General features: G+C 48.0%; 1 protein-coding gene across 1 annotated transcript in view; it reads right to left on the minus strand.

The window, feature by feature from the left end:
* The window catches only part of LOC111841030 (carboxyl-terminal PDZ ligand of neuronal nitric oxide synthase protein-like), a 50,030-nt gene that overhangs the window by 6,594 nt on the left and 16,588 nt on the right, over positions 1-26,848 (minus strand). Inside the window, exons 4-10 of the mRNA XM_023806464.2 lie at positions 24,580-24,638; positions 18,033-18,141; positions 15,276-15,411; positions 14,198-14,340; positions 8,466-8,630; positions 6,190-6,355; positions 5,378-5,533 (exon numbers count right to left, since the gene is read on the minus strand). Of these exons, the coding sequence (XP_023662232.2) occupies positions 5,378-5,533; positions 6,190-6,355; positions 8,466-8,630; positions 14,198-14,340; positions 15,276-15,411; positions 18,033-18,141; positions 24,580-24,638 (934 nt within the window). The remainder of the gene's footprint in view (positions 1-5,377; positions 5,534-6,189; positions 6,356-8,465; positions 8,631-14,197; positions 14,341-15,275; positions 15,412-18,032; positions 18,142-24,579; positions 24,639-26,848) is intronic.

Here is a 26,848-nt window from a genome sequence, read left to right on the forward strand (position 1 = left end):
TGAATTGACTTCACTTCATTTAGAAACATTGGATTGCCCGGTTAGCTTTATGATCAACAGTGAAGCAAGTGATTCTCAGTAAAGCTGGGGGGGGGGGGGGGGCGCTATTGTCTACTTAAGAAAATAACTCCCACTGCAGTGCCATGGCAATAATGTCAATGCACCTATTTCTCTGCCACTTGCCAGAAAATGGATTTGAAATGATCCTTCACTCCACACACCTCACGGTGCCTTTCAATCCTTACGTCATTCTTGGGGAACTTTGCATCAGGACTTTAATGGATGCAAAAGCGAGAAATGTGCATCGGTGAAGAAACGCAGAAAAGGTTTCGATGCTCATGGAGGGCGGCACAGCAGATGACTGAATGCCGAATCTTTCACAGAGCGATATATGACTTGTGGTCCAGATGAGGAGCAGCTTAAAGAGCAGCACACCAGATGAGGAGCAGCTTAAAGAACAGCACACCAGATGAGGAGCAGCTTAAAGAGCAGCACACCAGATGAGGAGCAGCTTAAAGAGCAGCACACTAGATGAGGAGCAGCTTAAAGAGCAGCACACCAGATGAGGAGCAGCTTAAAGAGCAGCACACCAGATGAGGAGCAGCTTAAAGAGCAGCACACCAGATGAGGAGCAGTTAAAAGAGCAGCACACCAGATGAGGAGCAGTTAAAAGAGCAGCACACCAGATGAGGAGCATCTTAAAGAGCAGCACACCAGATGAGGAGCAGCTTAAAGAGCAGCACAACAGATGAGGAGCAGCTAAAAGAGCAGCACAACAGATGAGGAGCAGCTTAAAGAGCAGCACACCAGATGAGGAGCAGCTTAAAGAGCAGCACACCAGATGAGGAGCAGCTTAAAGAGCAGCACACCAGATGAGGAGCAGCTAAAAGAGCAGCACACCAGATGAGGAGCAGCTTAAAGAGCAGCACACCAGATGAGGAGCAGCTTAAAGAGCAGCACACCAGATGAGGAGCAGCTTAAAGAGCAGCACACCAGATGAGGAGCAGCTTAAAGAGCAGCTGGAACACTAACCTTCATTAACGGAGCGGGTAATTAGGCCATGGCTGCAGCATACTGTGTGTGTTTACAGTTAGGGCTCACCTCCCCACACCAGCACTCCTGGGACAAGGAGCCGCTCACACTCACAGCCCATAACTCTGAAAGGGGAAAAGGCTACGCTGATGCCAGACAAAAACTGGATCACTGTCGTCCATCTGCAATGAAAGCATTTCCCAGTCGAAGAAAGTCCAATTCCATGTGTGCTTAAGACCAAAAGGTTCGGAAACGTACATAGTGATAGGTGGAGGAAGCTGGTCCCCAGTGGAGGTGTTCAGCACCACTCAAACCACACCACATTGGAGACCCTCTGATGGCCACAAACAGTCATTACATAAAATATTAAACATTCTGTATTTAGGGGACATTGAAGCCACACGTTTTGTTGAGCAGTTAGCTATCTATGATGTTCTTCATTTATTCAGTAGCTATTTATTTCATTTTTGAAACATTGGGGGGCGGAGGGTGCAAAATGACCTTTTGAGTGAGGTGCCAGAATCAAAAGATCCGCCCCTGGGAAAGACAGAGCGAAAAAAAGCGGAATTTGGGCCTAAAAATTCAGTTGATGCAGGGAACAACGTAACAAAACGAAATTTTAAAAAAATGCCTGTTTGGATAAGGGTTGGTCAGAGTGTATTCCGAAAGCTCAACCAAAAAACTGCTTATGGAACCTAAATGGATTTTCAATTCAACAAACTCAAGGTCAGGGGCAGGACACAATCAGCCCACTCACATTCCTGTATTTTGGAAATTTTGCATCATTATCTGTTGAAACAGGATATTACCTGAGTCACACTGCATGCGAACAGGTTCACAGAACACAAAAATATATTAAAGACAGAAAACCATCCAGCAATCCTCCATGCTCAGGATGCCGGGAACTCTATCCCGATCCCTTTCATGCCTCATAAACACGGGAACCTCATGGTTCAGCAGCTCCCTGGACTCAGGAAAAACCAAAGGGTTACACATTAAACCGGATCGGCTTCTCAGCCTTGGACAGCTCCCTCTGTCTGACTTTTGTTTGCACTTACGAGTCTCTATTTTAAAATCCTGAACCATTCACTGCTGTTGCACCAGGTGCCATTTTGCCTAGATGTGTCAAAAAAACTCACAGCGAACAAAAAAAAAGTGAGAACAACTTACAGTCGACACTAAATAATCTGACTGTTTTCCTCATGAAAATGCTTATGGTCTGGAACATATGAAACATGAAATCCGGGGGGTGAGCGTCTTTACATGACATACCAAACTCAAGGCCACACTGACTGCAGAGAGCTTTAAATTAAACTGTTGAGTGCAGATTTGGGTAAAATCCATCCCTAAAAACAACTAGAAGAACGTTCAAGAGCACTGGGAAGATGGCATGACAACATAAGACGGCCTGACAACGCAAGACGGCCTGACAACGCAAGACGGCCTGACAAAGCAAGACGGCCTGACAAAGCAAGACGGCCTGACAAAGCAAGACGGCCTGACAACGCAAGACGGCCTGACAAGTAAGACGGCCTGACAACGCAAGATGGTGAGACAAAGCAAGACGGCCTGACAACGCAAGACCCCCCCCCCCCCAGGCAGTCCATGTGTTTGTTGTGGACGGTCTGGCAGGGACCAAAAACGTGGACCGTTTGGGGCATCTCAAGGCTCAAGGACTGGGCTCAGAAACGCTGTTCTATAAAAATCAGTGAGAGAAGTTCCATCTGTATCGAGCTGGTCTTGGTAAAACGGGGCTGGTGGATTAAGGGTAAGTTGTGCTTTTGTACCCTTGAGGGTCTGACCCCACACTCTTGATCTGACAGGCATGTTAATTTTTGTTTCTTGCATGGACATCCACATGACACGTTTCTAATCATAGTTCCCAGAATCCAAAGCCTCTGATTCCTTTCTCCTTCCCCGGGCTGCACCCATCTGTTCACCATCCTGCCTGGACTGACCACAAGTCATATAAAAAGGCTTCTTGGATCAGCTCTGCTGACAGACAGTCGATAAATCAGAAACAAGTTTATGCAACTCGAACGTGGCTCCAGTGCTGAACGGGCCAATCAGTTGCAGCCGTTCTATATCGGTGAGTATCCCCTTCTAAAAGCCGACCGGGGTATGAAGTCCTATATCAGTGACTTATTTCATGAAATGCAGCAAGCTTTTCAGATCTGAATAGGCTCCTAATCGGATAAAACAGGGTAAATGCATGATTAAAAAAATCCTGCTCTTATGCTAATGAAGATCTGGTGTGATGGTGAGTCTGTGTAAAGGACTGGTGTTCATGCCATAGCATCTACTCATGCAGGGGCAGGAACTGGCGGAGGGGGGGGGTTTGGGTCGTCCATGGACCAAACTTGGAGCTGAAACGGGATTCTTCAAAACAATCCTTGCTCGTCTTTTCCAGCTTGGCTGTTAAGTAGAGCGAAAGGAAACATCAAGACGTTAACAATGTTCCAAAGACACTCAAGGCTGAGCACGATAATTTAATGGCTAACTGTAAACATGTAAAAATGGGTCTGTACTGAACCAAGGTACGTTATGACCTGCGAGCAGGCAAGATGGGAAAACCTCAAAACCCAGAAAGAGATGTTTTTCTCTTACTTAGAAAATGTACTGCATCTTTTATGGCAATAATAAATCAGATTCCTCCATCTTGGCAACATCCAAATCTCTGCACACGCATTTCCCGCCCCTTTAAATGCCCAACAAACACCATCCCTTTAACAGATCCCACCCTAACACAATAAAACCCTCCATAGTTGCCAGAGATCCCATAAAATCAGATTCGCTTTTTTTAAAGCCTGTCAGCCACAACATAAAAAATGATTGGTTTTGTGTTTAGCAATAAAGTTTAAGAACTTTTCTCATGCTGTATGCATTTTCAAATCACAAACTGTTAAAGAAAATACTTTAATCAGCTAATTGAGGGGTTTTCATGTCTTGAATCTGACGTCCGTAACTATAAAGAACTCATGCACTGTCGTAGGTATATATATTTCCCTGCATGTTCAGCGCTAGTAGAACCCGACCCAGTAAGTTCGCCTGTCAGGACTCTTGATAGTCAGGGATGAAAGACAGTCCCTCCAGAATCAGAGGGGTGGGGCAGGTCAAACTTCCCTCGATGAGGCAATGTGGATTAGCGTGCAGTGAACAGATCCTGGTTTGCGAACACAAAACCCCACAATAAAACGTCTGACCGAAAAATGGCGGGGAAAAAAAGAGCATAACTTAGCAATAAGGCAAGATAACAAAATGCAGAACTATACTGTATTTCACATTGACAAAACACAGTGAAAGTAACCATGAGATCCAGGTAATGTCACAGAGACGATCCACAATGGGGGTTACAGTAAAGAGAAAGGACTGCGGGATGAAGATCTTGGCCACCAGGTGCACTGAGAACGTACAATAAACAGGATCGTCAGAACACCGCACTGTTATTACCTCACAGCCACGACCACAGGGGTGACACGTGGGTGTGCTGAATGTGTGGTTGAGATGACCCCCCCCCCACCACTAAAAATCAGGTGGTCCCACCCGCAAGTGATCTTCAGCATGCTGGCCTCCGATACAGAAGCTACATGCTACGACGAGGGACGATAATCACGGCCATTTAGTCCTGCCAGCTATGAGCAGAGTTCTATGAGACGGTACGCGGTGTCACAGAAATGCGGCATGCGGTTGGCACAGAAAATGGCAGGGATTCATCGAGACCCCAGCGTGTTTGAGATGGTACACAGCTTCCAACTTCCCCAGTGGGAACAGACTTGGAATTGACAAGTTGTTTGTTGTGAAATATTGTGGAATAAATTAGGGCTGTTTATGAATCTGGGAAAGGCAGCTACTGGCCTCCAGTGACTTGCGCTCTTGGGGGCGACGGCACAGTGCAGGCATCCTGTGCACCTCCATACCTTTCACAATTATTGCTCTTCGACTCCTCTAGTCTTGGGATCGAACCCCGATCCTCAACACAGCCTGTAGCTAGTAGAGGGAGGCAGGACAACTCAGGCCTCTTTAGCGGGGGCTGTGGATGGATTTGTGACCGAGGGGCGGAGCTAGACAGCGATGTCATCGCCCAGACAGCTGGGCGGGTCCTGTGTGTTGAGCACGTTGAGCAGCCGGAGGGCGCCGTCGAGACTGTCCGCGCCGTCCTGCTCGTCGCTGTCGTCCGTGTTGGACTCGTACTCCGACGCGATGCCCGACTCGCGGAAACGCAGCAGCTCCAGGCTGCTCAGAAGCTGGAGGTCAGGCTCAGAGGGGGGGCTACCGCCCTCCTCCTGCACGGGGGGTCCTGGCAGGAAGCGGAAGCACTGGAACTTCACCAAGCAGCCGTCCCTACCTAGCGGGCTGCCCAGTGGGAACACTGGTGGGTGCGAGCCGTTCCCCAGTGCCGGCAGGGGCAGTGCTTCCTCCGGGTGCGGGGGGGTGGTGTCGCAGATCACGGGGGGCAGGTTGGAGCGGAAGGTGATCTCTAGCAAGCTGTCCTGGGAGCCCACTGAGGGGTGGGGGGAAGAAGGGGGGGGCTTAGTTTTTTTTTAAAATCAGAACCAACTTCTCAAAGAGCTCCTCGCAAACACTGCCATTTGAAATACCATGTGACACCCTAGGGAAACTTCACCTCTAGCGCCCCCTATCTGAGACAAAGTGAAATTAGCTTGCTATGTCAGAAATTAGCTTGCTATGTCAGCACCTTCTCAGGTGCATGAGGCAGCTGCCTACGGCGCCGTCTTCTAATGGATTGACTAGCACTGCATACAAATACAATATATAATATATAAATATTTCATTAAGATCCGAATATGATTTTGGATATAAATCATCAAAAAAATGTTACTCAACATCATCTTTTTTTCCGTAGCGTAACTACAGGCAGTTCCTTGGGCAGCATATTGTGGTTAGTTGCAGTATTCCTACTTGTTTATTGACCATGCAATCAGCGGGTGGGTGTCATTATTGCCGGGGCCCCACTGAATAAGTCACTTCAGGGCCCCTGGCCCCATTAGTGTTATGGCTGTTTGTGGCCAGCAGAGCAAATGCGTGGTTTGAGTAGCGGTAAATCCACTGCATGCAAATGCTCTAAGAAAACATTTTCTCAAGAGTATCGGAAGCAGTCGCTACATTGTTGAGGTGATCGGGGTGGGAGGGTCTTACTGGAGGGATGTCCGGAGAGCTTGAGCTCCAGATCTTGGATCTGCTTCACCAGCAGGGAGATGTGCTGCAGCAGGTCCTTGTTCTGGAGCAAGAGCTGGTGAACCCGAGCCTGGGCCTCGATCCGGGCCGCTGCCTCCGCCGACAGCTGGTCCTTCAGGAGATGGACCTGCGCAAACACACCGGCGTGTTAGGCGGGTGGACCTCTGGGGGGCGCTAATGAGTCAACACACTCACATGACGACGAAGTGCTGTTTTCTGGTCTTAGCGCTCCAAGTACATCAGAAATGGGTCTCACTGGCGGATCATAAACAAGGTTGCACTAAATCCAAGGGAGACCCGCCAACTACATACAGAAAACTCCTTAAACTTTTGAACACTGATTATATCTTTGGCTGCGTTACAGCAGCAGTGTAGCAGATTTTCTTTGGTTGCTCTTAATATACTGCTGCGGTACTACTTTAATTAAATTAATAGTCCTTGATGCAGTGAAGTTTTACTCCTCCCGACCAGAATGGAGACAAAAGCAGACAATGGATGTGACCCACCCCGTCCAAATTATGGCTTCTAAACACCCCTCTGAGGGCAACCTTTGTAGTTCCTCGATTTATCTACATGATGCCATTTGGCGTCCCAGAACATCGCCCCCGGAATCTCGCAGCCCGGGGGCCTTTTGGGTGGCAGCTGTCGCTGAGAGATGCTGAAGTGTAGCTTCTGGGGAGGGGGGGGGGGGGCGAGCTGTCAGGGTGTGCTTGACGGGCACACCCACAGCCACAGCCACAGCCACACCCATGGCCACACCCACACTCACGGCCACCCCCACGGCCACACCCACGGCCACACCCACGGCCACACCCACACCGACACTCACACTCACACCCACACTTGCGTTGTATCTGTAGCTAAGGAGCCTTAGCAACAAGCGAACATAGACTTAATATCAATAGCAGATTCCACTCAATATCACGGTCGCAGCTTTTAGAGCTTTTCTTCTACTCTCACAGGGTGATGTTAAGAAATGCAATCCGGGCTCCAGGGCAAACAGGAAGTCAGTGACCTGGGCTGCCAAGGTCCCATCAAAAGGCGGCGTTTCCTCGAAAAAAACAGGCATGACTTGCTTGCAGGAAACAAATAAAAACAAATAGGGAGCCAAATTATAAATGGGAGGCATTGCCAGCGTGTTATCGGGAAGATAAGGCAATTAGCAAGCCGTTTGCACAAGCTGACTGCATATTAGATTGGCAGGACAGGAGACATGCAGATTAGCCATGACGATCTGTAATAGAGGTCTTATGCTGCGCTCCATTTCAACTCGCGAATTCCGAGTTCCTAGTCAGAAATTTCAACTGGAACGCCATCTCAAGTCGGAATATTGATTTGTGAGCTCGGAGGAATCGACACGACCCTGAGCTCAGATTTATCAACAGAAGTTGTAGTTTTATACTCTTCATTAGCACTTATGTCTTATTTGTGGCTCATTAAATTGGTCGTACACACAGTACTGTCCGAACGCAATCTGTGGATGTGTTGCTGTGCAAAATACAAATGTCTTGTTATCCCGTGATATTGCTAATCGGGCTAGAATTGGGGCCATTTCATGAAGCAAAGTTTCTTACTTAAGTGGACAACTTGTTGGATTTAGGGTAGTCTGGGCTAAATGTAAGCGAATGAAGATAAAGGCCATTTAAACTGGGGTAAATTAAATCTAAGTTCTATGGCTAAGCAAGTAATCTTGCTTTTTGAAACGGGTCCCTGGTATTGCTAATCGCAAAATGGCTTTCCGACTTGCTGTACTGAAAAGTTTCGAGTTCCGACCTTCGAGGTAAACGGAACGCAGCCTTATTGTAGCAGGACGTTCCGCTGAGTACATATGTATCGCATATGTTAAGTCCAATCAAGCCAAGAAACAGCGAGATCCACCAGACGGAAGCTGTGCACAGAGGAAGGTTCCAGAATGCCACTTCATTCAGGGATTGCTCAGTGCTCACTGGTTGAGTATGTCTGAGCAAATAGGAGCCAATGTATGGAACTACTATCAACTTTAAAAAATAATAAACAAGTAAACAAACAATCCATTCCAGCTAAGCACACAGAATAATGACCAGGTTTACAGCAAATCTAATACCAGGCTGAGTGGGTGAAATGGATAATAGTGACAGTCTTAACTGGGTAATGTCAGGGGAAGCGGACTCTGTCTTGGGTGTTTCAAGGAAAGCCAGTCAATGCACCTGGATTAAAACTCACACAGTACATCTGGGGGTTTTTAGGGGCAGACTGACCTGGGCCACTGCCACCTGCGTCTGCTGCTGTTGCTGCAGCAGCTGCTGATAGAGCAGCTGGACTCTGTGGTGCATGGAGAGGGGGCTCCCGGGGGGTAGCTGGCCGAGCTGGAGCTGGGGGAGCAGCGTCTTGGACGAGGAGGTCAGGATGGAGTCATCGGGAACCTGGGGAGGGACGGCAGAAGCAGGGAGGGCCGCAGTCACACGAAAGGGTAAACGGAAGAGCCATGTTATGCTTTCTACACCAAGATGGGAGGGCAACACCGAATATCCGGTCCTCGGGGACCCACAGCCGGTCCATGTTTTTGCTCCTTCCCAACTCCCTATTGGCAGTGTTTCCCAATCCAGTCCTCTGGGATCCACAGCCAGTCCACATATTTTTTCTCTGCTGGGAGCTGTGAGGGAGCAAAAACGTGGAGCGGCTGTGGGTCCCCGAGGACCGGATTTGGAACCACTGATTTATGGGAACCTATCAAGTACAGTCACACACTTAATAGGGACTAAAGCATGTGACATCGTTACAGAGCACAATCTTATTTGCGGTTGATCAAAGGACCAATGGGAAGAGTGAGAGGTCTGGAGAAAACCTCCGACTTCCTCCCTCAAGTAATCCTGACCAGCTGCTTGCTTTGTCACCCCACCCCAGTCACCCCTCCCCCGCAGTGATTAATTGGTGCCTCCCCACCCTGCCGAGTCCTCAATGTCTGGCTGGCCTGCGATGATGAATGTGGTGACGGCATCTGCCATGCAGTGCCCGAAGTGCCCCCCCACGCAAGGAGAGTCACTGCCTGCAGGTGCCATGGCGACGGCATTATTCCGTGCGGGCTGCGTGAAACCCGCGACATGCTGCAGCTTGGCCGGGGAGATCGGTGACTCCTCAACGGGAAAAAAACAACATTGTCCAGCCTACCTGAAGACAATGTTCTGTGAGCTTCACATGCATTTACATATTTATTTTACATTTATTTAACAGACATACATTTTTGAGAAAGCAGGATCAGTGGCCACTTGCTCAGGGGCCCAATGGTGACATCACTCTGCTGACCCAGGGATTTGAGCCAGCGACCTTCTGGTAACAGGCGTCCTAACTCTCTGAGCCACACGCCTGCTGTCATACACACACCGAATTAATGCACTGTAAGAATCTCTGGATTGCGTAAAAGGAGACGTATGGAAATACGTCGCATTACGTCAAGTTGCATTTCATGCAGTAGTGTTTTACTTTCACCTGCATGGAAACCCCCCCGTGACCCGGCGACTGAAGTAAACACTTGGGCTCCTTGTTTCAACTCTGCATGTGAGCTCTGGTTTAATCTGCCTGCGCTTTGGTCCAGCACGTGCGATGGGGACAGATTTCTCACTGCATAGAAGAGAGCGTCAGTATTCCAGGACACCTTTGGAATGGAATGAATAAGTTCTCAAGAAGCACGGGGGCCAGCGGATGAGTTCGGCCTCTGATGGAGAGCAGATGTTTTATTCCCGCCCCGTTCATCCATCCATCCATCCATCTTGTCTCTGTCGTTCCTCAGAGCCGTATGTGGCAAACAGCACCTGTTCTACCTCCCCAACACCTGAAACGTCTTGACATTGACACTTCAAGGTCCGACCACAATGCCAGCCCAGGACTGAGCACATCCACCCCAAACACCAGCCGGAGGTTGGTTCACCATTTCACATAAAAGTAGAACAGGTCAAATTTATATGTCCCATTTACAGGGTCATCTTCAGCACAACAATCGCTCAAGGAGAGAAATGATAATTCAGATTTCCTGCTACTTTTACTTTACGGCAAAACATTTTCATCTGGACTTTGCAATCGGAAATGGATCTTTCTGGGAAACATGGACAGATCCGCACCCACAACCCAACCCAACCCCAACCCAACCCACAACCCAACCCAACCCAAATTCATACACTCTTCTATAGTCAGCAGCATTTACACTTAAGCTTTTTGTGACACAAAACACTAAATGTTTAAAAAAATGATAAAGAACCAAGTGTAAAACTTGCTTGACTTACAGCAATGTGAGATACAGACACACTAACAAACCCTTTAACTCAGCTTCAAATTAAACAAAAAGAAGGGAAAAAAGTTCATACATCTCTCAGTGTAAACAGATCTCCTTCACGGCCTGTGCCGTTCTGAGAAGTGCGTCAACTTCCAGCGTCACAAGGCGTGTCATCACACGGATGACGGTCTGTTTGGTTTCCTGTACCAGGCCAGGGGTGTTAACGGTGTGGACCCCCCACTTTCGGTTACCCACAGCGTTAGCTCAAAGACAGTTTGGTCCAGAATTTTCCACACAAAGATCTTTAATTGAGTCTTTTTTAAAAAAATAAATACAGAACAGACTCTGACTAACAACCAATTAGATGACGCTGTTAGTCTGTTGTAGTGATATCCTCTGAATCACAGGGCTAACACACGGGAAATGCCAGAATTGACACCACACATGAAATCTGTACTGGACACTGATGACTTCTACTCACTATCTGAATGCAAAATGCAGCAGTTTTCAAACAAAATCAGTCAAAAGAGAGAGAAAGCTCCGCCGGATTACAAACACAGCTGGCACCTACACAAATTATAGTATCACTGAGCCCAGACCCTTACAGTACAGATGGTCTCCTTCATAAAGCTGTAATTGAAGGATTGACAACACAGAGCAATTATTCATTTCGGCTGTACTGGGGGGGGAGGTTTCATAGATCAAGGGGGTATTTCTTGACGGCACACCATGGCCAATAGACAGCAGCAGGTTTACCCAGCAAATATAACATACGGGACTAATTATGAATACCGAAAACTAGAGTAATCACATATAAGGGCTAAAATGTGTCTTAACAAGATGCAGAATGGAAGTTCGGTGTGGACCAGAGCTCACGGTCGGAAACAAATTTACTAATCACCAGTTTATAATACAAAACACATATGCAGGGGTTTGTTCAACACTGCTGTATCCGGTAAACAGTGGATGTGAAATGGCACCGAGGCTTCCGGGAAAGTGAGAGAACGGAGAACAGCAGGTATTGGGGAGAACGAAGGGAACCACGGTGCCACATTACGCAGAGATGTCAGACTGGCGACAATGAGCGCATGGTAGCTACATAAACCAGAACGCCCTTTCCGAGACCCGCAGAGCATGACAAACTGCGATTCAGAACGAGGCTTCTCCGGTGTTCTGACCCAGAATGCTAAGTTAAATCTCATGCCAGACAGATGCTTCAGCTAATGGAGTCTCCCTATCAAAATTAATTTGTGTAGCTAACATTCTGCACTCTAGATGTCATACAGTGAATCGATGCATGTCAGTCATGCATGCCATACTGTTGGCCATTGTGCATGATGTTCAAATTAAGCAAAAATGTCAATGCAAACTGCAGATTCGAGCCTAATGTTGGGTAATACTGACACGTATTCTTGATAGGGAATAATCAGTCGCTGATTGTCATGTATTTAGCATGAATAGCAGCTTTTATCGAAAGTGTTCATCAAAGAGCATCCGTGACACACTGGGGTTAACGGCCTTAGTCAAGGGCCCAACATTGATATGATTACTCTGACGTCTATGGGATTTGAACTCACAACCTTCTGGACATGGGCCTAGATACTCAACCCTCTGAGTTGAACAATGGAATACTTTTGTTTTGTGATTCTTTTTTTGAAAACCCTGATAAGTTTGTCTAAATTTTGGGTTGCGATTTATGAAATACGGGTCCCAGTAAAATGAAACCCTTGGCTAAGCTACTTCGTCATAATTCATCTTAATTGCACATTGGTATGCTGACCTCAATTCCCAGTGAATATATTTCTGGGAAATTAATCTGTATGAAAATGAGCTTCCCGCACCTGGTTTGAGGTGCAGCAGCCGACTCCACTTTCTTGGTGAATTATAATTATTCCACCCCGTGGAGTTGAGAGAGTGAATTTGGAACTATATACGATCGGGCACAACTGAGCCGACCATGTCGACCGTTTCCTGTCTAAACGATTACGAACGAATGAGTGAACGCCCTCATGCTAGTAAATTTCATTGCAATATTTATGAATCAGCAAGAACAACAGAGGAATGTAACAAGTCAGGACAAGATAAAGGTTTTGAGTATCACTGACAGCGTAGATCATCCTGAAAACTGTCTGTAAATTCTGCTAATTTTTCAAGGGAGGCTCAGAAATCTAGCAGAGGTTGCAGGTTTGTTGCCCATTGTTTGGCTAGTTCCAGTAATCCTGAAGACCCGAAGTGCCGTCCTTGTACGACAGCACATCCCCATTGAGAGGGAAAAGGTCGCTTTTTGTTGTTTTGACACAGCGTGAATAGCTGTCATGTTCACATCCAGTGGAGTGACAAAAGGCATTTAGACAAAGCCACTGTAACCCGAAACATGAGCTCACAACATGGACCACAAGCATTTACGCTTCCAGAGTGCCATGGGTGGAGTTTGGGGGGGGGGGGAGTCGATATTGTAATTAATTGGCAAGACCAGGGTTGCACATGTTCTATGCTAGCATTATGCTAGCAGCTTGTTGTTACCCTATTGGCTGACACAAGGTTTTCTGCATCAGATACGTGCATTAAAACATAAGGTAAGTAAGATGCAGTGTTTTGCCCCCTTAAGCTGATCCAAGATGGCTTCAACCTGTTGGTTGGTTTAAGAGTAAGAAATAAACCCTAACCTAACATTGTACACATTACTCATAAAAACAATGTTCTCTGTACACCTACATAAAAATGGCAGGATTCACACACCGTTATTGATAGGTTGGTTTTAGAAATAACAGCCATTTAAATGCATAAACATCACATGGGAACTTTCCTTGGAAAATCCACTCCCCAGGAAGTAAAGGTTCTTATCTGGCCGAATTGCCCTGGCTCACCATGTATTAATTGCAAAAAAACAGCTAAGTTTGACCTCATGCGCAGACTCTTCCCTCTACTCAAGGACCAGCTGTTAGCAAACAGGAATACTGACATCCAGACGTCACTTTCGATCCCCGAAGCGAACAAGCTTTAAGAGCAGCACTGGAGACCTGCTGTCCGGGGTTACTGCCCAGGCCAATGAGGTCACTCAGTCACTGTCAAAGATAAATACAGACTGGCAGCCTTGTGATGGAGGGCACCACCTCTTTGGGCACAGAGAATCCCACGTACCGATGGGGGCCAAACCGCAGGCTGAGAAAACACGTGAGAAGCCCATGAGCCAAAAACCACAGAAAAAAATCTACTGTGGAATGGAAGTTCCAGTAGGGCAAGGAGGGCTTCGTAGTGGGAGTACTGTCAATGTCTTACTGATAGCACATCCATGCCAGACATGGATCGATATGGTTCTGATCATAATGGTTCTGATCTAGTGGCTCCCTTAACCTGTTGTGTCCAGCCTGATTCCCTAGGTGGACACTGTCCTGCTTAGGAAGACATCGAAAATGTAGGACACCTGAAACAACAACGGTCACAGCAAGAGCCCCAGGGGGAGGAAATGCGATCCCACCTCCTACATCGTGAACCGCGGCATCCTGGGGTTCAAAGGTCACGGGGGTCAGTAAGGTAGCCCGATGGAACCGTTAAGTTTGGCTTAGCCGGAAAATGCTCCATGGCCGACGACAGAAGGATGCACAAACTAACATCTTCAAATTTCATACTTGTGAAAACTGCTGGAAAAGCTATTTTTCCCGCAAGAGGAAGACGAATAGGTGGATTTCACAGCGTACATTTATGAGAGATAGGTGTCCGTACCTTGTTTTTACTGCCGTCCTCTGCGTCCAGGTCGGTGACTCCCCGGTTGAACCCGGCAGTGCCGGCGTTGGACGTGACGACTTCCTCGGCATCGATGTCCGTCTCCTCGGCGACGGTCTTGTCCGTGCCCAGCAGCTGCGGAGCTGAAAGCGTTCACAGAGCGAACGACTCAATCAAAGCTGGATGTGGACGGACACGGACTGAGAAAAAATAATAATTACATAGAAGGAGCCCTCAGACAAAGAAAATAACCTGAAACAAAGGGGGAAGCTTAATTAAAATTAAGAGACAGGAGCTTAATTACAATACATCGATTAACTGATGTACCCACAGTAATCGGCAAGATGGATTACGACACAGAATTGGCAGTTCAGTAGGCCAAAAGCAGAATGGGCCTTACGAAGAAGTCTTTTCGTTTGTTTAGGAAGTTTTTTCCTCTCCTTTACAGATGCAGCTGTTGGTGGTCTGTTATATGCTACCTACTTTACTCCTATCTTTCTTAGCTCATCTCTCACTTTCTCCTCCTTTTCTTTTTTTTTTGTCTCTTTTTTTCCTCCCTCTGTCCCTCCTCTTCGGTCAGCTCAGCCACTACAACATTTTACATGAGCTACAAATAAAATTAATTAAATTAAAAGAAATTGATCAACCTGAGGGGTCCATACAGAGTTTATAGAGCCGCTCATGGTGAAGCAAACACGTTTGGCACAGCAGTGAATTCAGACCATGATTCTGCTAAAGCTGCCGGACAGGAGAACAAAAAAAAGAAAAGAAAGTTGACGAGTGAATCTGCACTTGTGTGTTAAAGAAGACGTGGGAGTGGAAGATGAATCTGAAAACTGGGGGGGGGGGGGTTAGACCTGTGGGTCTGTATATTCATCAACACGATGATGCTGCAAAAGAAGCCCGATGACAGAGCTGCGTATTTTATTGCGTATTACCATGCGGAAATGCATTGCTGTGCTGTGTCTTTGTAGATAAACTCTTTGCATGAGTGACAACTCGGCTATGTGAGAAGCTTATGGTGGGAACGGAGCAGATGGGGCCATCAGGAAGCCCCCAGCCGGAAGGCTGCGCTCACCCGGTGCTGCCGGGCTGCCCTTCTCGCCGTCGCCGCCCTCCTGGCCGTCGCTGCCCTGCTGCGTGTGCTGCAGGCTCAGCTTGTGGCACACCTCGAAGGCCTGACCCACCGTCCGCACAATCCTCATGGCCTGGCTCTGCCGAGAGAGGGGGGGGGGGACAGAGACAGGGGGTCTGTTAGAGGACAGGTGCCTATTAGATGCGCGTCCACCCCTGGGCAGATGGCTCTAAAGACACACCCCCTGTGACACAGGCCTGTCTGTTTTCACCGCCACTTTAACCACATCCATGATTTCTTACATTGGCTTCATTAATTTCTGCACCTGCTCCCACATGCATTTAACTTTGGTGCAATAGGCTACTACAGCACGAGGTGCCCTGGTAAAGGCTACTATAGCACAGAGACCACAGCACAGGCTACATCAGCACAGGTTACTATATCAAAGGGTGCCCTTGCACAGCTTACATCAGCACAGGCTACAATATCATAGGGTGCCCTGGCACAGCATACTACAGCACAGGCTACTATAGCACAAGCTAAATCACCAAAGGCTATTATGCCACAGAGTGCCCTGACAAACGCCACTACAGTACAGGCTATATAACACAGGCTTCTACAGCACAGGCTATATTGCACAGGCTACTACAGCACAGGCCGCAAGACAGGGTATCATAGCATGGGGCACTTCAGGTCGTTACTAGGCTACCTCAGCTTGTTACTGCAGCACAGGTGACTTAGCCAGGTACCACAGCACAGGCTACATCAACACAGCTCCCCGATGCTCTTCTGAACAGTGGACCGTTTACCGATCAGGTGTTGATTTCTGTACCAAACTGCACCACTGCTTTCCCTGCATTCAGTGAGAGATCGAGAGCCAATGAAGATACATTAACATCCCGGCTGGTTTACCGATTATATATAATTTGCCTTATACCTCCATTTGCGCGAATGACCATTAAGCAGGGAAGCCGGTCTGGGTTTGGCTCCTTCCACACCATTAACCCAGACTGGCCCTAAAGGCTTCTGTCAGCTCCGAGCTCAAAGCGCTAATGAAGACTGATGTGCTGTAGGATCAGGTCTGAATTGTGCTCCCGGCCATTTCCAGAGGGGCTACCTCGTCTGGGGCCACGTGTGCCAGAGAGACACTGAAATTACACGGGGCCACGCAGGCAAGGAGCACCGGACGACTGGCGTGAGGCTATAAAGGTCTCCGTCTCACACCCGGTCCTCAGCTCTTTGCCAAGACGCAAACTTTATTCATGCAGCGAACGGCTACATGTGTGCAGTTCATCACTTGCAAACCAGCCACCGGTCGACTATAATCTGACCCCACCCACTGTGGCTGTCAATGTGCTACATCGTAACTGTTTTGCAATGTTTTACATCGTAATCGTTTCGGCTTTGTCCAAAATCGGGGTCTCTTAGGCTCCGTTTCATATTGTGACATAACGTCTTAGTCCGACGATGGTCAGTTTTGAAGAAACCATTTACCAACCAACGACACATATGGGCAGACAGTGGAAAAACACTGAAGGCCTTTTCCTCAGTGTCAGCGCAGTTCCTGCGTTGTGCCTCTGTATGGCCGTATTGCAGAACCCGCAGCAGGTTCAGCACTTCAGCAGCATTTCGACGCATGCCACTGGCGCTGCACTGGTGTGTGTGCGCCTGCGATGCAGCCTGCAGGCTATACTCGCCGTTCAAAGCCCCCCCACGGGAGACGACAAATACAAAAGGATGTATTACAGGGAGGCTCAGGTTCCAATTGAACAGCCAAGAAAATAAATAAAAAGCTAAAAATAAACATATTATATTGATATAACCTCATTTATATACTGGATTTTTTTTTTACCAAAGCAGTACAATTTGTCAAAAGTATGTAGGTGCTGAGATAATGATCTTCAATTCTTACCTTAATGAATAAATAATGTGAATTCTGGTTTTCCTACCAATGTTGAGGCCAGCTAAGCCTAAGTTTGACAGAATTGCTGGATAATTAGGATCCTCCTGGATACAGATGACTGCCCATGACAGGTGATTTCAGTTCAGCTAAATCCTCAAATGAGAAAAGGGAATGAGTCTCCTCACAGGTAACTGACAGTTAGCTAACCCTGTCCTTCCGGGGTCCCACGGTAAATAACGGGAGCTACCGGCTGAATTGTCTAGGATTGTCAGTAACGAGGACGTGTGAAACTCATTCAAATTAAACAGAAAACAGACTTGCTGCTGATGCAAGGTGTCACAGGTGGATGAAAGCTGAAGTGAGAGTAATTCACCTGATCAACACATTTCCAGTTAAAAATGTGTGTAAACATTTTAAAGAAGCTACATCTTTATTACACGAAACCTCCTCACACTGGTGATGATTGCAATGGGTGCGAATTTAACACAGAGCTTTTCTGGTGGTGTCATCAGCAGTTAAGTGCATTAAATCTGAGGTTAATCAGAAATATCAACTGAGATAAAAAAAAATAAAATAGCCTTTGTGTTGGCTTTGACCAGGGCCAGGTGTCTTACACAAGATATTTTACTAAAATAACACATGTATACATAAATGTATCCAGAAAGACACTGGGCTGGGCAGAACCGAGGTGAAGGCACTGATTGGGCCATGGGCACATGACCAAAAACAGCCAATGAGATTATACATCTCACAACCAAACATGTAATACAGCTTAAGGCAGCAAAAGCATTAAACCTTCCGATGGGAAAGCTCTGAAAGTCACTTTCTGCGACCGTTTGTGTACCACCGAGACCCACCTTCTTCTTGGACTTGAAGACGTTGCAGCGGAAAACATTGCTGTGTCCATCCCGCGCGATGTAGCTGAAGATTTTCAGGTCCTGGGAGTCGTGAGAAACATAAAATATCCTAATAAAAGAAAGGGGGGGGGGGTGCGGGGGGGAGGCCGGCTGTTACTTGAGGTAGGAATGAGGACAATTAAAGAAGTAGTTTAAGAAAGCAGAGAGAATTAAAGCAGAATCTCACGTGGTACTATAGACAGAGCACCAAGAGGAGGGGGGGGGGCACCAAGAGGAGGGGGGGGGGGCACCAAATACTTATTAAAGCTGCATTTCAGACGCACACACTGGGGGAACCACAAAGAATTTACAACATCGCCAGTGGCTGTTAGCAAAAGGCCGGGGGCCCTTGTTAATCGCCTAAGGGCAGGAGCGTCTCTTTGATTCCACGAGGGTCTTGCACCGCACAGAAAAAGATCATTCTCAGCCTGCCATTTGAGGATTGTTACGTGTCTGGCAACGTTAAAGTCAAGTCTGACTGCCTCGAGTTGGGGTCGAGTCCCCACTACCCTGTACTCAAGTTACCAGTCACCGGTGAGAGAGTCAGTAATTAAAAAACGGAGAACGATCCTCAGATTTTCGGAAAAAGATGACTGTGCAATCCAAATAAGGCAGAATTCATTAGCTGTTGTCAGAAGTAGACTAACAAGTAAACCAAAAAAAACTTCATTTTCTATTATTCACACAATTTTTTATTTTTTTTTAAAGAAAAAAAACTTTCTTGTGAACAATTACAGGCTTTCTGTGGTTCTATACATTTTGGTTCCAAACAAAAAAGAGACAGAGAAAGTGGCAAAGACCTTGTGATGAGTTACACCCCCCCCACCCCCCCCCCCCAGGGCCTGCCTCTCTTTACAACATTTGGGGAGAGCAAATATAAACTCTTAGGTGAACTGGGTAACCTTTAGATTACTTTTTTAGACAGAAGTGTAGTGAAGAGGTTATTTTACAGCCCTTTTAAGAGTGAGATACAAGAAAAGCCAATGCAATTGGAACAGTATGTGTGTAATAGACACAAATGGCTTTTTACAGAGTACTGTCATGACAACATCCTCGTGTAAAGAACTACTATTCAGTAAAAAATAGCAGTAATGCATCGAAAACCTCTATAGTAAGTTTGCTTGAATGAACAGAAATGTTGTACTTTTTTAAAAAATATATATTTTTTTTAGGTTAAAAGCTGTTTGTCACGCTGCCTTCAGAAAGGAGGGATCAGGAAATATCATTTGCCACTGATGAACTGATGTGTCAGAGATCCTTCAGCTTTATTACGCCCGGCGGGGGGGAGGGGGGGGGGTTGTTTCATGGAAGCCACCCTTTGGAATGTTAGCCGGTCCTGTAAAAGCACACCCCCACTACTGGGGGAGTCACAGCACACAGGGTGGAGGAGGGGGGGGGTCATAGAGATGGCACGTGACCTCAGCTGAAGACGGGGCACTCGAAAGAAATAAAAAATGACAACGCTGACACTAACCGGGCTGAAGGTGGCGCTGTTCAGCAGGGCAGCAAGGCCTGTGAGGGGTTCAGCCTGGGGTGCTGACGTCAGCCCTGGCAGCTGGATTTATAACCACATTACTTACTAAATATCACTACAAGAGGGAGCTACAAAAACAAACAAGCATATGTTCTACACCAGGATTCAGGATTCAGAACGTGAGCCTTCGGGGATTCAGTGTTTAAAAAAACCATTTTGCCATTCTGAGCGCTGAACTTGTCATAAACATGAAACAGGATGCGTGTTTAAAAACCGCAGCATGTGGCTTCCAGAAGCTTGAGGGGATTCGACGCGGAGAGACGCCTCGCTACTTGGGCCTCCCCTTTAACAAGCTGGGGGGGAGGCCGGCCCCCACTCGCTTTCCAGCCGCCTCCGGCTCCGCGTTCCGTCTCCAACGCTCATAAACCCGCTGGCCTCCGCCACGCGGATCGGGTCTCTCCGTCACGCATCCTGCGACTTGCTTTCTTTGCCTGCGCCGTGCCCGAACTGTTAGCTATCTATTGCCATAGTGTCTCTAACAGCAGCAAGCAGTGCCAATAAAGGGAATAAAGGTTCTGATTCTGATTGGACGGAGAAGGTGAACCGGATCGCGGCGCCAAAAGTCCTGCTCCACTCCCAGACGCATCCCAGTAGACCTTATCAACTGGCAACCAACTTGCGAAGAGCTTCTCTCCTGATGCTTCCTTGCAGATTGGGGGGGGGGTCACAGAAGACAATCCTATTGCTCAATATTCAGGTTGCTGAAGAGCGGCAGTGCTGAAGGCCTCATCTTGAGGCATCTTGCAGGGCTCCGAGTGAGAGAGACGTCCAATTACGTGTGAATTTGTTCAGAAGGCATCTCATTGGCTTGAGGGCAAACGCCGCAGGACTGACCCAACTCCCTCCCACAAAATCACAAAAGCACAGTGCTTAAGGATCCGGACTCATCTACTGTGTTTATGTAGGTTAACTTAAATGAGATGCACAACCAGAACGGCATTTTTGATTAGAAGTGGTAAAACGTGCTGCACAGTGCTGGTCTTCTCCCTTTTCAGACAGGCACCTCCTAAGACAGCCATCCTTTGGAAGGCATGGCAGCTTGACCCCCTAGTGCTGGGGGTCCTGAGAGGGAAGGTGGGCATTGAGAGGGGGAGGGAGGTTTCGCCAGATGCTGTGAATGAGGATGATAAACCTGTAGCAGAACACCTCTCTGCATCCCCTTCGATGGGGGGGGGGGGGGCACAAATGGCTGTGATTTTATCAGCAGCCTGACCTGTCGGTGGTCTGAATCAAACTGCCGGGGGGCGAGGGCTGTTCCACAATCCCTAAACCGTCTATATCAAAAGGGGGAGGGGTCCCTGATGCCTTCCCCATCAATGAGATAAAAGGCAACAGGCTTGAATGAAAATCACACTTCAGCTTCAAAATCCTCCCGGCAAGCAAAGGATGTAAATCCCCATGTGCCAGACAGACTGACCGCGCCCAGCGCACCCACACTCCTCAGCCTGATTTATGGATACGGACCTTGAAGTATTTCTGGCTAGAAAAAAAAAAAAAAAAAACACACTCAACCTACGCGTTCGGTAGAGCAGATGCTAGAATGTTCCGGGGCAGGCCCTGACCGTCACGGTTTACGTTATCAAAACACTGCCGTTGGATGGTATCGGAGTGATGTGAAAAGGGTCTGTGGACCAAGCTCTTTGCTTCCTCACGCGCACGCACCATAAATCCCCAACGACGACCCGATTTGTTTTCCCAGTATCCTTAATGGTTTGCCCCACTAGACCCCGTGCCCTAATGCCCTTGTAGTTACGCTGATTGGACACAGACTCTGCATCTGCTTAAGCCATTTGCCTGTTTTACATGCGCAGGGTGACTGGACAGCGGCCAGGGTAACGACAACAAACATAATAAAATAATAAATAAAGGATTAAAGGTTGCTGAAGATACACGAGGTGGCTTCACATGAAATTGTCATTTCCTTGCATCAACCCCCCCCCCCCCCACAACCCCCACGAGGCCCTCAGAGATACTGCTGCCGGTTACCATGGCGAGAGGCACGTAAAGGGGTGGCCTTCAATTCAGGTGACGGGGCAGATTTGCAGATATGTGACGCGTTTGTATCCGAGAAGCACGACTCCCCTTCTGATCTGTTTTTACACTGTTAAGTGTAAAAACAAATGAGTTTCTACACTAGAATGTCATTCTACACTAGAAACTCATTTGCCTTCATTCCAAATCTAACGTTAATCCGATACTGCAAGTCTCCACTAAAGAATCACTCTTATCAAAGTACCCCGGGCAAACACCGACATGTCTTACAGCTACTGTCCCCTTACAACCTTTTTAGAATAGTCACATGTCCATTTTGGCCTCTCTGCTCAGAGCCCAAGATTCACTTTGAACTGTGTGTGTGTGCATGTGTCAAAGGAGAGCATGATTGGATTTGTAAAAAGAATCTTTACAATGTACCTGTACCCATGTTTGTGTAAATGGCAAATAAAGCACAATTTCATTTAATTTCATTTCCATTTCATTTAATTTCATTTAATTTCATTTCCATTTCATATCTTTTAATCTGTACAACCCTCCTGTTTTTGGGAGGATCCTCTGTTTACCTTTTATATTATTAATAATAGTAGGGATCTTTGTTATTTCATATAATCTTTCCTTCAACCCCCCCCCCCCCCCCAAAATAAATATCATGCAGATCCTTGTGAGTGTGCTGATGCAGAAACCGGATTACAGGCTTCTCAGCCCGGCCCGATTTAGCAACCGCTGGCGGCAGACGTGACTCACACCGCGAATGGACTACCCCCCCCCTGGCACGCCGTGAGCGTGGGTCGGCGGGTGACACGCGTGGGGATCCAGCCTTACAGTATTTAGGTGAAAGAAAAACGAGCCACAAGAATGAAGGACCTGTATCTCAGTATCTCCTACAGCTGTGGAGAGACATGCCGTGTGTTTCTAAAGCTCCACTGCAATTATAGATTATTTTGAGGTCTTAAGAGCTGCGCTGGTGTATTAACTGCATTCAGAAATAAACAAAAGCACAATATTCGATAGTTTTGAGAAGAAAACTGCTTCTGGCAGGACTGCAGCGACGCTGAGACCCTGAAGCACGCAGCTCAGCGCCTGGCAAGTTAAATAAGGGGTGTGACGTCCGGCTACGAAACTTCAGTTCTGACTGCTAACTACTGACTGGTCACCTCTTAAACAAGACTATCAATCAGATGTAATGAAAGTGTCTCTCTCTAAATAACACAAAGTACACAGGCTTTTTTAAATAGAACCACACTGTACCATCAGGAGCTCGCGGACGCAAGCAATGATCTGCGCTAACATGCTGCTTGCAGTTTTCAGCGGTGGTAACGTGACACGCTCCCCAGGGGGGGGGGGGGGCAGTTTGCAACACAGTTAGCACATTTCCCTGCTCAGACGCCTACAAAACCTGGCAATTAGTCAGATCTGTTTGAGCAGGGAATTCTGCAAACTGTGTTGAGTTCTCTCCCTCCAGGACCCGGATTGGGGAACTCTGCTCTAGGGGCAGTTTTCATGCGACAAAAGCACAGTCCCTCGTCGGCCCAATTGTTAATTAAACTAATCAAGACGGACAGACATCATTAGCACTTTAAAGAGGGATAGAAAACCGGGGCCAAGTCCACTCTGCTGGGACTGGAGCTGAGAGTCATCAGATTTAAAAAGCTCAGAGCCATTTTGACAGCAGTCAAAAGCTACCTTCTCTGGAATGAATCCCAGAGGTCTAAGAATATATAGAAATAATAACTTCATTAAAGCCTTCATTAAATGTATTCCAAGCATGCATTAGTAAGTGCCTAAACTGTAAGGTGACAATAAATTAACCTGGGCTGTATATTTTTACATATCTTACAAAACGAGCATTTGGAAAGAGGACTGAGAATAAAAAAAAAGCCAGTTTAAAATAAAACAAGTGTGACACGTCATTGATCTCTTGTCCCTCCTGCCCATCCGTCCCACTAAGAAACACCCTGGGTGGTCCCACAAGAACCACTCCTCCCGTAGAAGGCCTTCAATCCATCATCTTGACAGGTGACGGAACGCAGAGATGCAGGCAGATAGGGGAGGGCCGACGCAGACCCCCCCACGGCAAGCGGAGCTGCTCACGGACACCGTCTCCGTAACTTCACAGCAGAAGATCACGTCTCACGCGGCCCGTCAAGCCAGACCAGGCTTCAGGAAAACCCATTTCCCAAGAGGTCCGACGCGTGACGGGAGACAGAGAAAGAGGCTTGGTGGCAAAATAACTCGGCACACGTTCTTTCTCGGCCGTGGAGATCAGCGCGGCAAATTCCACAGGTGTTCCGAGACGCCTCTAAGCCTGCTGCTGGCGTGGCGATGGGAGGAAGCTTGCGGAGAAACTCATGCGAGGGGATGGTCACAATCACGCAGTTACGCACATTTACTTTATTCACAATGAGCATAATATCTACTGAATCTAACAGAGACTCTGCTGGCCAGAAGCAACGGGTGGGGGGGGGGGGTGCAAGTCTCTACTAGGGGGGCCTGGTTTTAATGAAAATGAATACAGCATGTAAACTAATCAGTCTACATTTATTTGGAGGGGGGGGGCCTGAAGAACATTTTAGGGAGGGTAAAACCCCCCAAAAAAATGACCATTGTGATGCCCCAGGGACAGGCCAAGGAGCGGCGTGCTTCAGCATCAGGGCTGTGACCCACCTGGGGGGTCCATGAATCTCTGAAATTCTGATTATTAACCCCGCCCCCCCAAAAATGCTCCAGGGGTGCTGGATGAACGACCTGACCCTGCATCTAGACCACAAACTCCTGTACTCGTGGGAAATGGTTCATAGCTGTGGTCCCTGGTTCAAAAAACTACCGCAGACCCCTGATCTGAAGACCCTGACATGATAGGAATCCAGAGGCTGAAGAGAGGAACAGAGGTGAGAGCATCGAAGTAAGGAAAATAGGAGCAAGGTGCCAGAATTCCCCCATGCAGGGCGGGGGTGCGAACAGCGACCGACCCCTCCTTACCTGTAGATGGGGTCGTGCATCACCATGATCTTGCTCTCGTCCCATGTCCACTCTTTTTTCTGCAGGGACAGAGAGTGTGATTTGGTGACATGTCTGCTCAGGGTGACGGCGACAGGAATTGGTGACTTCCACCGATGCTGTCAAACACCCATATTTACATTTGGAAGTGTGGTGTTAATCTTACTAAAAGCAACAGATGGGAAGATTAAAATTACTGCAACAGCTCATTCATTAAATTAAAAATGAGCTATATGAACAAATTTGCCCTTTTAATTCTCAAAGTGATTTATTGAAAATACTGTTGGTTAACAACACAAAAGTAATGAATGTGGATGTGTTTATAAATAACTGTAATGTGATGTGATACGTCCCAGACACTGGCAGCCCATTCAGCGTGCCCCCCCCCTCGTGCCTGCTTCAGCGTGCCCCCCGCCTCGCGCCCGCTCCAGCGTGCCCCCCCCCTCGCACCCGCTCCAGCGTGCCCCCCCGCCTTGCGCCCGCTCCAGCGTGCCCCCCCGCCTCGTGCCCCATTCAGCGTGCCCCCCCCCTCGCGCCCGCTCCAGCGTGCCCCCCCCCTCGCGCCCGCTCCAGCGTGCCCCCCCGCCTCGTGCCCCATTCAGCATGCCCCCCGGCTCGAGCCCGCTCCAGTGTGCCCCCCCCCTCGCGCCTGCTCCAGCGTGCCCCCCGCCTCGCGCCCCATTCAGCGTGCCCCCCCCCTCGCGCCCCATTCAGCGTGCCCCCCCCCCCCCCTCGCGCCTGCTCCAGCGTGCCCCCCGCCTCGCGCCCCATTCAGCGTGCCCCCCGCCTCGCGCCCGCGGCTCCCTAAGACAGACCCCAGGTTCACCGTGACACTGTACTGGATAAGCAGTTATGGAAGATGGATGGATCTCTGAAAACCTAAAATGCAAGGTTGACTGGTTTTCTGAGGCCTCAATGCACCAGTATGAACTTGCCAGGAAATGTCACTTCCACACACTGGCCATCACTGCAGCCACTGCTTTTTGGGGAATGACGACCATGCCCAATCTGGTGACGTAAGCAAGAGATAACTGGACCCCAGCCCCCTTCCCGGAGGTCTCAGTACCAATACATCTCAGAGGAGAAATGATTTCCATTCAGGCACCTTAATTACAGCACGCTTATGCAAATAATATCTGGGTGCTGATCTGCTTAATTCTTCCATGATAAGTGAACTGGATAGGAGCCATGCGACACGCCACGGTCGCCGGGGGAAACGGCGGGACGGAGCCGGCTGGCGGGAAACATGCTCTCACTGCCTGAGCTGGGGATCCGCTCGCGTCAGATGGTCACGCCAGAGCTTTCAGTGCCCTCTGTGGTTCTTGTAGAGACGCAGCTGATTATGCGAAGGCCGGGCCGTTTATTTCAAAGGGAATTATGTTTATCTGCTGCAAACCACAATTACTGACCCTTACATTAAGTCCTCCATTTTTCCATAATAAAACTGAATTTCAAAATATTTCTGAATACTGATATATATTAAACAGAAAGAGGAAACTGAAATACCTACATAGCTAAGAATGTGCCTTTAACGGGCCGCAATTAGAGGTTTTGCCTAATTGGGCTGTTCTTCTTAATGATAGAGATGATAAACAAACGTCACCCCAAAGGAGGGCAGAGCCCTGCTGTGTCTTCCTATCCCCCAACAGACCTACAGAGTTTCAGCCATTGCAGATAAGCATCTCAGTTCCTCAGGCACAGGAGGACTTATAACCATAAGCGTATAGGTTTGAGTCCTGGGAACTTCTGAGAATCACTTCTAGAATCCAGCCTAGGACGACCACCTAATCCATGTCAGCAGGGACACTATGAGCTACTTCAGGTTTTACAAACTACCTTAAAGCTGAAAGGCTCCTGTGCTCGGCTAAATGGTTCAGTTCATCTTGTGCTTTGACTGGTTTGTTTCCTTGATTGAAAGACTCATCCAGCTGTTTCACATTAACATCAGTGACACGTGCATGATTACAGGAGACTGACCAATCAGCACACAGCAAGAACTCAGTGCTTAAGCGAAATCCAGGTCTTTTTAAATTGAAATGGTAGTTTGTGAGGACTGCCCTAGGTGACAGTGTCCCACCTGACATGGGTTAGGTGGTCACCCTAATCTAAGGTAGGGTGAACTGCAAAGCCGAGGGTGAACTGCAAAGCCGAGGGTGACCTGCAAAGCCGAGGGTGACCTACAAAGCCGAAGGTGAACTGCAAAGCTGAGGGTGACCTGCAAAGCGGAGGGTGACCTGCAAAGCCAAGTTCT

This window comes from Paramormyrops kingsleyae, chromosome 21, assembly GCF_048594095.1.
Source record: "Paramormyrops kingsleyae isolate MSU_618 chromosome 21, PKINGS_0.4, whole genome shotgun sequence".
NCBI lineage: Eukaryota > Metazoa > Chordata > Actinopteri > Osteoglossiformes > Mormyridae > Paramormyrops > Paramormyrops kingsleyae.